General features: G+C 43.0%; 1 protein-coding gene across 5 annotated transcripts in view; it reads right to left on the bottom strand.

Moving 5' to 3' along the window:
* The window catches only part of cdc14ab (cell division cycle 14Ab), a gene marked incomplete at its 5' end in the record, with an annotated part of 107,140 nt that overhangs the window by 562 nt on the left and 94,499 nt on the right, over positions 1–12,079 (bottom strand). For 4 of the 5 annotated variants that reach the window (XM_084310036.1, XM_084310038.1, XM_084310035.1 and 1 more), the window contains 2 exons: positions 6,798–7,209; positions 11,839–11,967. In XM_084310036.1, coding sequence (XP_084166162.1) covers positions 6,798–7,209; positions 11,839–11,967 — 541 coding nt within the window. The remainder of the gene's footprint in view (positions 1–6,797; positions 7,210–11,838; positions 11,968–12,079) is intronic. The other variant, XM_084310039.1, reaches the window with a different exon arrangement.

The following is a 12,079-nucleotide window of genomic DNA, read 5'->3' as shown; positions in this document are numbered from 1 at the left end:
TAAAGCTTTCACTACCACACTACAAAGGGTTAATGCTTTCATTGCCACACTACAAAGGGTTAACGCTTTCACTGCCACACTACAGAAGGTTAACACTTTCACTACCACACTACAAAAGGTTAACGCTTTCACTGCCACACTACAAAGGGTTAACGCTTTCACTACCACACTACAGAAGGTTAACACTTTCACTACCACACTACAAAGGGTTAACCGTGTGGGGGTGAAAGGGTTAACCTTCTATAGTGTGGTAGTGAAAGGGTTAATACATAATTTCACGAGACCTAAACAGCTTTTGGGGACACTGGGTCATTGTTCAATTAGTTCCACTCGAAGGCAGCATTCAACCGGGCATTTTTTCATTAGTAAGGCTTTAGTGAAAATGCATGCGTTTGTGAAGTACGGAGTTGGCTAAATGAGACTTTGATTGTACTGCACGAGCTGTCAGAGTTTGTAAACGGATGTGTATAGTTTTGTTGTTAAAACAAAAAACTTCAATTCATCAAGTATTTCAAAAATAATAATTTGTGGATTCTACGTGATCCAACTTCCATCACAGGGCGAGTAATTGATGATAATGTTTTTTGGCTTTGGGAAACTGCGACTAGAACATGTATTTCCGTCTCCGCAAGCGGCTCCTGTGCCCCCCCCCCCCCCCCCCGAAAAAATAACACAAATTACTTAAGAATTCAAACACTACCATTAGGATTAGCACAAGCTGACATACAGTAGGTAGGCAAAAAGCAAGCAAGCAAGCAAGGAAAAAGCAAAGTCATCTAAATATAGAGAGAAAGAAATATAGAGAGAAAGAGATGGAGAGAGAGAAAGAAAAAGATGGAGAGAGAGAAAGAAAGAGATGGAGAGAGAAAGAGAGACAGAGAAAGAGCTTCATACCACACATACATAATATGACCCGCCAACTGTCATTGAAAATAACTGTGTCCTTAATCAAACTAAAATGTAAGGAACCTCCGCCCATCTGTCCGTTCAGCCGGTGGACTTGACCGTGGCGGGTGCTGAGGATCTGAGGTGCTTGTTACACTAGTGTTTTTGTCGTCGTTTTTTGAATACGTTTGATGTCCCTTTTACACAGAAATGCGTTTTTTGGCGTTTTTTGGCGGATACGTTGTGGCCCTAGCTGAAACGCTAAATTGTGTTTCCGTTTTGGAGTAGCGCTAAAAAACTCGCTGACAACAGTCGTGTAGTCTGCACGGAGCCGTTGTTGCGAAAACGCCCATGCGCAGTAGATACCATCTGCGTGCCCTTCCGGTGACAGCAGAGCTGTCCCAAATAGCTGCAGCTACTATGTGTTGTCAAGTTATTGTTATAAGGACCCCAGTCCAAGCTACAACAGTCTGCATTCCCTTAACAATTGTTTGTATTGAGCCGTATTGTATTGTACCCATATGCAATATGTTAAATAAAGTTTACATCCATTCATTCTGCTAGCATTACCGATTGGCACTGCCACTGGCTAACATGCGCTAGTGTTAGCTATCAGACCCTGTTAGCTCAAAGCTCCTCTTTCAACTTAACAAGCATTAAACAAAATGGCCCAGTCATCTATTCACCTTTGTTTAATACACACAGCGTTGTCTCTAATGTTATCTAACTACTGATAGCTCCTGATATCATCAGTTTGGTGCTGGCTAACTAGCGTGAGCTAACGTTAGCTTCTAGCCACAATGCTATACTGTTATAATGGCAGATTCCATTGACGTTAGCATGCAGCTAACAATGTAGCTACCGATCTTTTTTTAGACTAAACTATCCGCTCTTGGTGGTCACTTGTGTTGATGTTAGTTTTGTTTCATCAACAAATGACAGGCAGAACACACAGTGAATGTATCCGTTTTGTTTATTGCACTTTTATTAGACTTTGCTGAAAAAGAATTGCTGCATTGGGTAAATAGGCAAAAGATGGTGGCGCCCATAGGCGCCCGCCTTGTTGACATTTTCTTTTGCAGGTTTTGCAGGAAGTGTATTGGCACATTCAAGTTCTGATTGGTTGAAATTGCCTTCATGTTCGCCACCTACTGCCACCTACTGCTTTGGCAGTGTACTACATCACTGTGCTCAGGTGACAAAAACGAAAGTGTGACTCGAGGCTGCTACGTTGCGGCGAAACTCATCTGACAATGAAACGAAAATGAAACGAAAGGTGTAACCGGCGCCTGAGGGACTGCAGTGTTGAGTGCGAGAGGTTGATTGGGTGCACGGTTCTCGAGAAACGTTGCAAGCTGCAATTACCGGGGGCCAAGCGACCGACGCGCTCTGAACGGGCACGTTCTGAACGGGCACTGCACTAGTTCTGAACGGGCACGCTTTGAACGGGCACTGCACTAGTTCTGAACAGGCACGTTCTGAACGGGCACTGCACTAGTTCTGAACAGGCACGTTCTGAACGGGCACTGCACTAGTTCTGAACAGGCACGCTTTGAACGGGCACTGCACTAGTTCTGAACAGGCACGCTTTGAACGGGCACTGCACTAGTTCTGAACAGGCACGTTCTGAATGGGCACTGCACTAGTTCTGAACAGGCACGTTCTGAACGGGCACTGCACTAGTTCTGAACAGGCACGCTTTGAACGGGCACTGCACTAGTTCTGAACAGGCACGCTTTGAACGGGCACTGCACTAGTTCTGAACAGGCACGTTCTGAATGGGCACTGCACTAGTTCTGAACAGGCACGTTCTGAACGGGCACTGCACTACTTCTGAACAGGCACGTTCTGAACGGGCACTGCACTAGTTCTGAACAGGCACGTTCTGAACGGGCACTGCACTAGTTCTGAACAGGCACGCTTTGAACGGGCACTGCACTAGTTCTGAACTGGCACGTTCTGAACGGGCACTGCACTAGTTCTGAACAGGCACGTTCTGAACGGGCACTGCACTAGTTCTGAACAGGCACGTTCTGAACGGGCACTGCACTAGTTCTGAACAGGCACGTTCTGAACGGGCACTGCACTAGTTCTGAACAGGCACGTTCTGAACGGGCACTGCACTAGTTCGGTAACGTTAAAATCTGTTAAGCAGTCAAACAGTGACCTCTAGAGTTCCACTTGGTGTTCCACTTTGTTAACATGTTTTGTGTGGGTTGGAGTTCCACTTGGTGTTACACTTTGTTACAACTCACCAAAATTGGCTATTGCACAACTGATTTAAAAAATATATAATATATAATAAAAAACTCGCACCTCACAGGATTTCAGAGTAAGATTTCAAAGAGTTATCCCTGTCAGTGGCACAAACAGGCACTTTGGACGTTCCTTGACGTTGCGCGCAAGTCACGGCATCTTGCGAGCGTCTAGCGGCTTGGGGCTACATTTTCTGCTGAACATATAATATACCGTTCGAAAGATCCATTTGTTGCCGTTAGAACGCCACCTCACTCGACCAAATCCGTGCCTCGGTTACATGACGATATGTCAGGCGAGGGTCTTTTTACACGCCGCACATCAGATGACCACCCTGGACTCCAGACGCTCCAGGACTGCCAATCATCCGCTGATGGCGAAAATTATTGGTCAGCGTTGTAGCCAACGAGTGTACCTTTCCAACGATAACCCACGTGGGGGGTGCAAATAAGGTTACTAGGTGAAAGTTGACTATCGAAAACCAGAAGTGATTCAGACTTCAGAACACATGGCGGTGGATGAGGAAATGGATTTTGGAAAGCTTTTTTTTTGTTGTCTGTCTGTAGTGTGGTAGTGAAAGGTTAACCTTCTGTAGTGTGGTAGTAAAAGGGTTAAAGAGTACATTTGTTTTAAGTATGCACACTTTAGGTTGTAAGAGGGCCTGAAAGGTCCAGGGTTCTTCCCCAGCGCTCAGGCTGCCGCCGCTGCTCGCATCATGTATGAACTATAAGCTGAGTGAAGCAGGTCATGTGACCGGGCCTTGTTCCAACTGTGTGGTACGTTGGGGGGCAGGCAGGCTCGCACCTGTCTCCACACGTCACTAGAACACACGGTCTACTCCACACAAATTCCTATGTGACAGAGGAACCCCCCCCCTTCAGATCCAAAAACCCTGCATTGTTCGGGTCACATAGGAGTAAAGGGAGTTGTGTTTTGATTCAAAGTCGGGTTAAAAGGTTCGAGACGTCTGGCACCGAGTCGTGTTGCACGCGAGTGGGACGCGTCTGAATCCAGCTCTGTGCGCGGCGGACGAATTCAGTTACATGTGCGGGGAGCTAGGGCCTTCCTTCGAAGTGACTAAATTAGGTCATAACAGAGAGGGAGGATTACTCCTCATCCGAAAAGGGGATAGGAGTGTAAGTCTTGTAATAAATGTGGTATTTAAAAAAGGTATCCAATGAACGTTTCTTGACCACTAGTTGATTAAATTGGTGCTACAGCACAATAGGAGAAAGGGGGTACAGCGAAAATCGTGTATTGCGCGTTCTTCCAGCACAAGCACGCCATGAGCACGGGGGTGACAAAGAAAGTGCACCGGATTCATTTGGGGGGGGGGGGGGGGGGGAATATTTATTATTATTATTATAATTATTTTATTCTGCACCTTTCTAAATGCTCTGTGGATGTATTATATATATATACAAATTAAAAATAAAAGATTACTCTACATAAAAACGTAATCTATAGCACCTTTAAGTTGACTTGGCAGAGGTTATGTGAGGTAGGACATGTAGCTTGTAGACTAGAACAATAGAAGACTGAAAATGGGAATATAAGCAAACGGCAGCAGTTTACATGAAAATCGCCATTGGATACCTAAAGAAAAAAGGCAAAGCTGGCACTCACTGAAAAAACTGCAGACGCTTTTATACCACAAAAGGGAATTTGGACTAAGACGTGAAAACTTGCGAAGTCTACGGTCAGCAAAACAATGAGCTCAACGCGAAGGACAAAAGACGCAGAGACAAAGTGTTCTTTGTTTCGTTCCTCAGTTCTCAAGCTCCAGGGAAACCGATTGAGCTCAAACGTTCTCTTCAGCCCCGCGGGCATCTGATGCTTCACTGGTCATCTGTCAGGAGCAGCATGTTAATGTGTGTTAGTCGATGTTAGCGTTCAGAGTTAGCTGGTAGGGAAAATGTAGTGAAAATGAACCCAAGAAGTGTGCAGTCTTCCCCTTTCTGTTAAACCAACTGACTGCAGCTTCAAATACCATCTAATCACCATCGCCCGATAATCGTTTAGGAAACCAATTTAGTTGCATGAAACTCACAGAACTCTCTCCACTTCCTCCTTTGACCTGGTTGTATTTAGTTTAGGTGGTTGAGTGACTTCTGGAGTTGCAGTCTGATATAGGAGCAGGAGATACATTTAAATAGTTTAAAGCATTAAAATAAATGTATCTAGATTAATCTATGGAGTGAAAAATCTTCAACGTTCTGAACTTTCAGCAGTATATTCGCTGTGGATATAAGAAAGAGGTCTAGCTGAGTCAATGTTGATGGTTTTGTTGAACATTTGTATTTCACAGGAGAGAAACTGTATTCAAAGAAAGCTATTAAAATAGTCTTTGAATCTAAATATACTTTTTGTGTTGATTTTACATTAATTCCATGATTTTACTCAAGTAAATATCTGTTACAAGCTTCGGTCTTAAGTAGAAAAATAATATTTTTAATCTAGATTAATCTAGATTAATTACAGAAAATTGTGAGATTAATTAGTTAATTTCTTTTATTTATCTATTGACAGCACTAGTAATAACATTACCGGATAAGGTAGAGGTTATTATATTTCCCAGAGTTATTACATTTTAAAGTCCTTCTAAAGGAAAAAGCTATTACATTTAGAAGAATTATTACATTTCCCGGTGTTACAGGGTGGGAAATGAACACGTTTTCTACTCTATCGGCCACTTTGGCAGGTAGACAACCGTCACTCTGTGGTCCTGTTCTACTCTGAAATCTGAAAGTGGCTGGTGAATTTGGGAATCTAGCATACACGTTTCTGGCCTTGATCCCAAAAAATTGGAAAACAGATAGGAAGTTGTTGGTTATATCAACATTCACAGTCTTTCAAGTGTAATCTGTACAGCTCTTCATCACTACTCTGAACTAAACTAAGGCTACCATAATTTACACAGCATTACAGCTCTACCCAGACGGTTGTCATGGTATCAAATTATGGCTGGTGCATATAGTCCCATTTACAAGAGGCCAATGCAAACATCCATTTGTTCTCATAGGTTAGGACAAAGTGATACAGTGTTCTACTTAAGCGAGGTGAGAACAGCGTCTGTGTAATTAAGTTGCCACTTCAGCACGACGGGAGAGGCGCTGTACGTCACGATCCTTCTGGTAAACAAGGAGGCAAATGATGTCAATCAAAGCCTGAAGAGGCCATGCAGGTTTTAAAGGGACAGCTGAGCAGATTTAGAGGCTGGTATTGATGACCCACCCAGAGCAGAAACCATTTAGATTGGGAAGCCGTTAAAAGAGTGGTTAGCGTTTAGATACGGCCATGGACTCAAAAGATTGGAGTTTAATTTCAGAGGAAGCCATCGGCCTCAGGTATGAAGAGCTCTAGAGAGCAGAAGCAGCAAGGAGCAGAAGCACTGCTTTCAGTTCAGAAATAAGAACAAAACTAAAAACCCGTTCCCAAAGAAGAACAAAACAAAAAACCTGTTCCCAAAGAAGAACAAAACTAAAAACCCGTTCCCAAAGAAGAACAAAGGAAAAACATGTTCCCAAAGAAAAACGAACTAAAAGCATGTTCCCAAACAACAATTAATGAGAAAAGGAAGGAGTTTGTTGAAAGATGCTGCTGCTACAGACCTAGTGTTGGGTGGGTGGGTGGGGTGGGAGGTCAGAGGGACTTACGGGGATGGAACGACTGAGGTAGCGGCTTGAGGGTCCGTTCAGACCAGAGTAAGAGGCCTGGGGTCTGTAGGAGCCAAAGTCCTGGGGCCCCAGCCTGCCCGTGTGGTGGGGGCCGGGGGCACCGGGGTGGTTGAAGGCCGGGCTTTTGCCCGGGCCCATGACGCTACCGGGGCCCCCCGCGGAGCCCATATACGGACCACTGTTGTTGTTGTTGACTTCGTTCTGAGGGCTGCGCAGCCCGTTAGCGTAACCGCCGTGGACGAGGGCCGTCCGGGAGGACAGGGGGACGGCGGCGGGGGAGGGGGAGGACGACAGGGACGAGGAGGGGGCAAACGGCGGCTTCCTGTTGTCTTCGCCGTCTGCGGCGTAGAGGTTACCGAGGGAACTGGCTAGCCTGGAGTTGATGGCGGTGCTGAGATGGGGAGGTGACACAGACACAGAGGCAAAGGCATGTGGGACGGAGGGGGAGGTTCGTCAACACAAGACACACACTGCAAAGACACAAACATCATGACGAGGGGAACCACTGCTGCTCTCCATCTTTAAAAAGGAACACTTTGTCATTTGGAATTTTATCTATTTATTTCTTCCTTCACCACACACTCATCACATGGGAGAAAAGATGAAAAAGTGTCCTTGAGTTTGCGTAGAATGCAAGTCAGAATTGTTAGCATTCCCAGTTTAAACTGTGGGACACAGCTAGTTGCTAGCTTGCAGTCGCAGTGCCCCTTGGTTTCAACGTGGATTGCGAATAATACAAAACTGAAGGACAAACAAAACACCCGTTTGCTCCAATTTAACAAGTGTCTGGCGAAGAAAAACATCCAATTAAAGTTCAAAATATTCCTTTTAATCTCATTACACAACAACTCTTACATGAGAAAAGGTGAAATGGAATGTGTTCAGACCAAAACGCTGATCCTTTACAGCAAGATGACGATCTAATCTAGATTAATTAGAAAGCCTGTTGCTTTATAACTGCATCCTGAGGGAAGGACGTTCACAATCCACACAGGAAGACCAGCAGCTCAGGCATCGATTGGGAAACTTTCTCCTACACCATCAGCTGCTGCAGACTGTCTTCAAAAAAGGAGTCTGCGTTTCTACACCTCCCTGCTCTTATCAGTCTGTTTCTACACAGATCAGTCTAGTCTGTTTCTACACAGATCAGTGTGTTTCTACACAGATCAGTCTGTTTCTACACAGATCAGTCTGTTTCTACACAGATCAGTCCGTTTCCACACAGACCAGTCTGTTTCTACACAGATCAGTCTGTTTCTACACAGATCAGTCTGTTTATACACAGATCAGTTTGTTTCTACACAGATCAGTCTGTTTCTACACAGATCAGTTTGTTTCTACACAGATCCGTTTGTTTCTACACCTCCCTGTTCTTATCAGTCCATTTCTACGCAGATCAGTCTGTTTCTACACGGATCAGTCTGTTTCTACACAGATCAGTCTGTTTCTACAGATCTCCCTGCTCTGATCAGTCTGTTTTACACAGATCAGTCTGTTTTAGGGCTGTCTTAAATACTTCGAAGCTTTGTTCGATGGGCACGGGATTCGAATCGGAAAATAAAATTTGAATATATTAACACTTTGAGTGCCAACGACGAGATTAGTCGTCTTAACTCGCCATGCGTTGAGTGCCAATGACGAGTTTTCTAGTTTTTTTCTCGTTATTTCTTTTATTAGCAATATCCGTTCATTTTTCATCCATCCAGCCTGACGTTATCATTTGGAATGGCTCTAAGCTCGAAAAGGGCAAATACCGCCGCCTATCGTCTCCCGGATGGTATTGCACATCATTGGATTGGCTGAAAAAGTGCATCGAAATAACTCCGGTCCACGTTTTACTTCGGGGGCATGCATCTGGATACTATTGCATTGACTGAGGGGACTGGAAGAAGCATCGATTATCTGTTTCGGAGTATAACGTTGGATCCATAAACGTGATCGATATTTGGAATGGCGATCAGGAATTGGATTAATCTTTTTGCAGAACATCTGATGTGAGGTAAGGACTCTATGTTACCAGTTTTGGGTTAATCAGATGTTTTTTTCACAGCGATCACAACGTGTGTGTGTGTGCGCGCGTAACGTTAACGCTAAGCACGGCATAGATAATCGATTTTTCAGCCCGCTTCTCTAGCGTGCATAAGTACACATATACTATCGATAATCTAGCGTTTATTTGAAAACGATTCATAAATCAGCTGAAAAATGACAATGTGTTTTGTGTATTCCACTAAAGAGCTATTATGGCGGAATTTCTCTGAAATTACTAGAACTCTCCGAAACTATACTCGTATTCAAAGCGGTATAAAATGGAAATGTACCAATGAAAAAACTATCCGTTTCGTACATGTTGACTGCAAGCAAGTCATTGATAATAAGCGAGGGGTGTTTTAGACCCATAGCCATAATTTAAGATATAGTTTAAGCTTTCGCAAATATTATACCTCCCATTGACTAAAGCGCTGGCACGGAAGGGGTTATCTGGGCATAGGGGCGTGGCGCTCAATGTGTTAATACAAAGAAAATATTTAAAAAAAATATTTTTTCTTTTTTCTTCATCCCCCCTCCCACCTGCAAAATCTTGCGCCTCCAATGCAACGAACGTCATACGCCTCAACTCTGCCTCTCTTTGTTAACTACAACAAGCAATGCCATTTGTTATTTAAGATGAGGTCGGACTCGGCACTGACAGATTTGTGTTAATTGTGCTGCTTTTATAAAGCCTCAAATGACGGCTTACAATATTTCATAAAAGCAAAGCGTTTAGTTTGTCTAAGATTTAAAAAGGTTTAAACTTTACAGCACTGACAATTCTCGATAGTACTTTTTATAGTGTCCCGACCCATATAAAAACATGTCTTAGTAAAAAATTAAGTTGAATTCTGCCTTTGTCTTTATTAACTACATATAAATATTTATATAATTGTTTGCTTTATAGATGAAGGTTGCAACATAATTATGTAATGTAATGTTGTTGGCTGTGTAACGGAGAGCAGCCGCCCAGGCAGCGCAGCTCCCAACTCATTAATTAAATTAATTAATCCAATCCACTTTATTTATAGAGCACATTTTAAAACATATATATAATATATAATTTTTTCTTTTTTTTTTTATCTTGAAGCTTCGAATTAAAATAGAATCTCGGCCCCGAAGCTTCGACGGCCAAAAAAAGCTTCGAAGGTCAGCCCTAGTCTGTTTCTACACAGATCAGCCTGTTTCTACACCTCACTGTTCTTATCAGCCTGTTTCTACACAGATCAGCCTGTTTCTACACCTCCCTGTTCTTATCAGTCTGTTTCTACACAGATCAGCCTGTTTCTACACAGATCAGTTTGTTTCTACACCTCCCTGTTTCTACACAGATCAGTCTGTTTCTACACAGATCAGTCTGTTTCCACACAGATCAGTCTGTTTCCACACAGATCAGTCTGTTTCCACACAGATCAGTCTGTTTATACACAGATCAGTTTGTTTCTACACCTCCCTGTTTCTACACAGATCAGTCTGTTTCTACACAGATCAGTCTGTTTCCACACAGATCAGTCTGTTTCCACACAGATCAGTCTGTTTATACACAGATCAGTTTGTTTCTACACCTCCCCGTTTCTACACAGATCAGTCTGTTTCCACACAGATCAGTCTGTTTCTACACACAGATCAGTCTGTTTCTACACAGATCAGTTTGTTTCTACACCTCCCATCAGTCAGCCTCTCCCTGTGTGTCCATCTGCACTAGCGCTAGCTCTCAAACCATAGGGTAATAATCACAGATGGGCAGAAACACAGCCAGGGAACTGGAAGACAGCCAAGCAAGACAAGACAGTGAAAGAGAAGGAAAGAAGAAAGTTAAGCTGGATATGAGGGCTGTCCCGACTCCCAAGTTTCAGTAGAAGTTGAATAACTGATGCTTCAACTCTTCCTGCATACAAAGCTTTAACGTGAGTGAGTAAATGAGAGCTACGTACTGTATGTGGTAGATAACGTTTTCTCAAAGTGTAAAAACAGAAATCTATTAAACATTTTTGTAATAGGTTTGAATGCCAATTCTCTGCTCATTTTATGCCTGTCTATAATTAGGCAAATTTTAAGCTCATTTCTTGCCTATGTCTATTTTGTGTCTACATTACTGCTGTGAAGCATTTTGGGCTGTAATTCTTGTATGAAAGGTGCTATACAAATAATGTTTATTATTATTATTAATAATAAATGTCCTCGTCTGAGAAAGACTGATTTTCTTAATGAATGCTCGATTGTGAACGATTGTTGAATGATTATGAATCATAAACTACTTATTTCTAGAAGCTAATTTGTTATGCTGATGTAGGCACATTTTTAGAATTGTAAAAAATTCAATAAAAAAAAGATTTAATCACAAAAAAAAAACATCAACATCAAAACAAAACTGAGCATTCAAATTGTGATTTGGGTATCGATTACCATGATTTAAGCTTTGAAGCATCCGGGTCAGCCCTACTGGATATAATAAAGGGTAATGTCAACCATTTTAAGAACTGATATGTTATTCCTATGCCCCAGGACAGTTCAGACAATATTTGTGAACATGTATAGCTACCGTATATAAATCTTCAAATTGTCACATGGATTTAAAATCTGGGGCTGCTGTTGCATAGACAATCAATGGAGATGAGAATAGAACCTTTCACTACCACACTACCGACGGTTGGTTAACCCTTTCTAGTGTGGTAGTGAAAGGGTTAAGGAGTAGATATAACAGACTTAACATCCGGGTGACATCACATATTTGAGGCCTCTCCCGACAGGACAAGTTCACAAACGTTGAGCGAACTGTCCTGGGAGACGGGAATAAAACATGTTCTTACAATGGGTAACATTTCCCTTCAACTGCGGGACTCAAAGTAGGTCACATCTAGAATAAGGGAATGAGTCTATAGAGTAGTACATGAAGACGGAAGAGGAAAAATAAGTGTGTAGATGAGGAGAAGAAGAAGAAGAAGAAGAAGAAGAAGAAGGCAGAGAAGGAGTTGAGGTTGATGTTCACCTCTTGAGGTTGGAGGCCATGGACGAAGGGGTGCGGCTGATCCTCTTGGCCGCTGCGGACGCAGAGGACGCTGGGACTTTGGAGGACTTGAGGGGTGAGATGGGGCCCTGGGTTCCCCCCACGTGCATTCTAGAGAGAGAGAGAGAGAGAGCAGACGTCATTTTCATCCATTGGAAGTATTTTTGTGCACCTTAAAAAACACACAACCTGCAATTGCTAGAGCAGTGACAATATCACACAA

The sequence above is a fragment of the Notolepis coatsorum genome, assembly GCF_963971535.1.
Source record: "Notolepis coatsorum genome assembly, chromosome: 3".
Classification (NCBI taxonomy): domain Eukaryota; kingdom Metazoa; phylum Chordata; class Actinopteri; order Aulopiformes; family Paralepididae; genus Notolepis; species Notolepis coatsorum.
The sequence above is the reverse complement of the archived record's forward strand: the minus strand, read 5'-3'. Positions and strand labels throughout refer to the sequence as shown.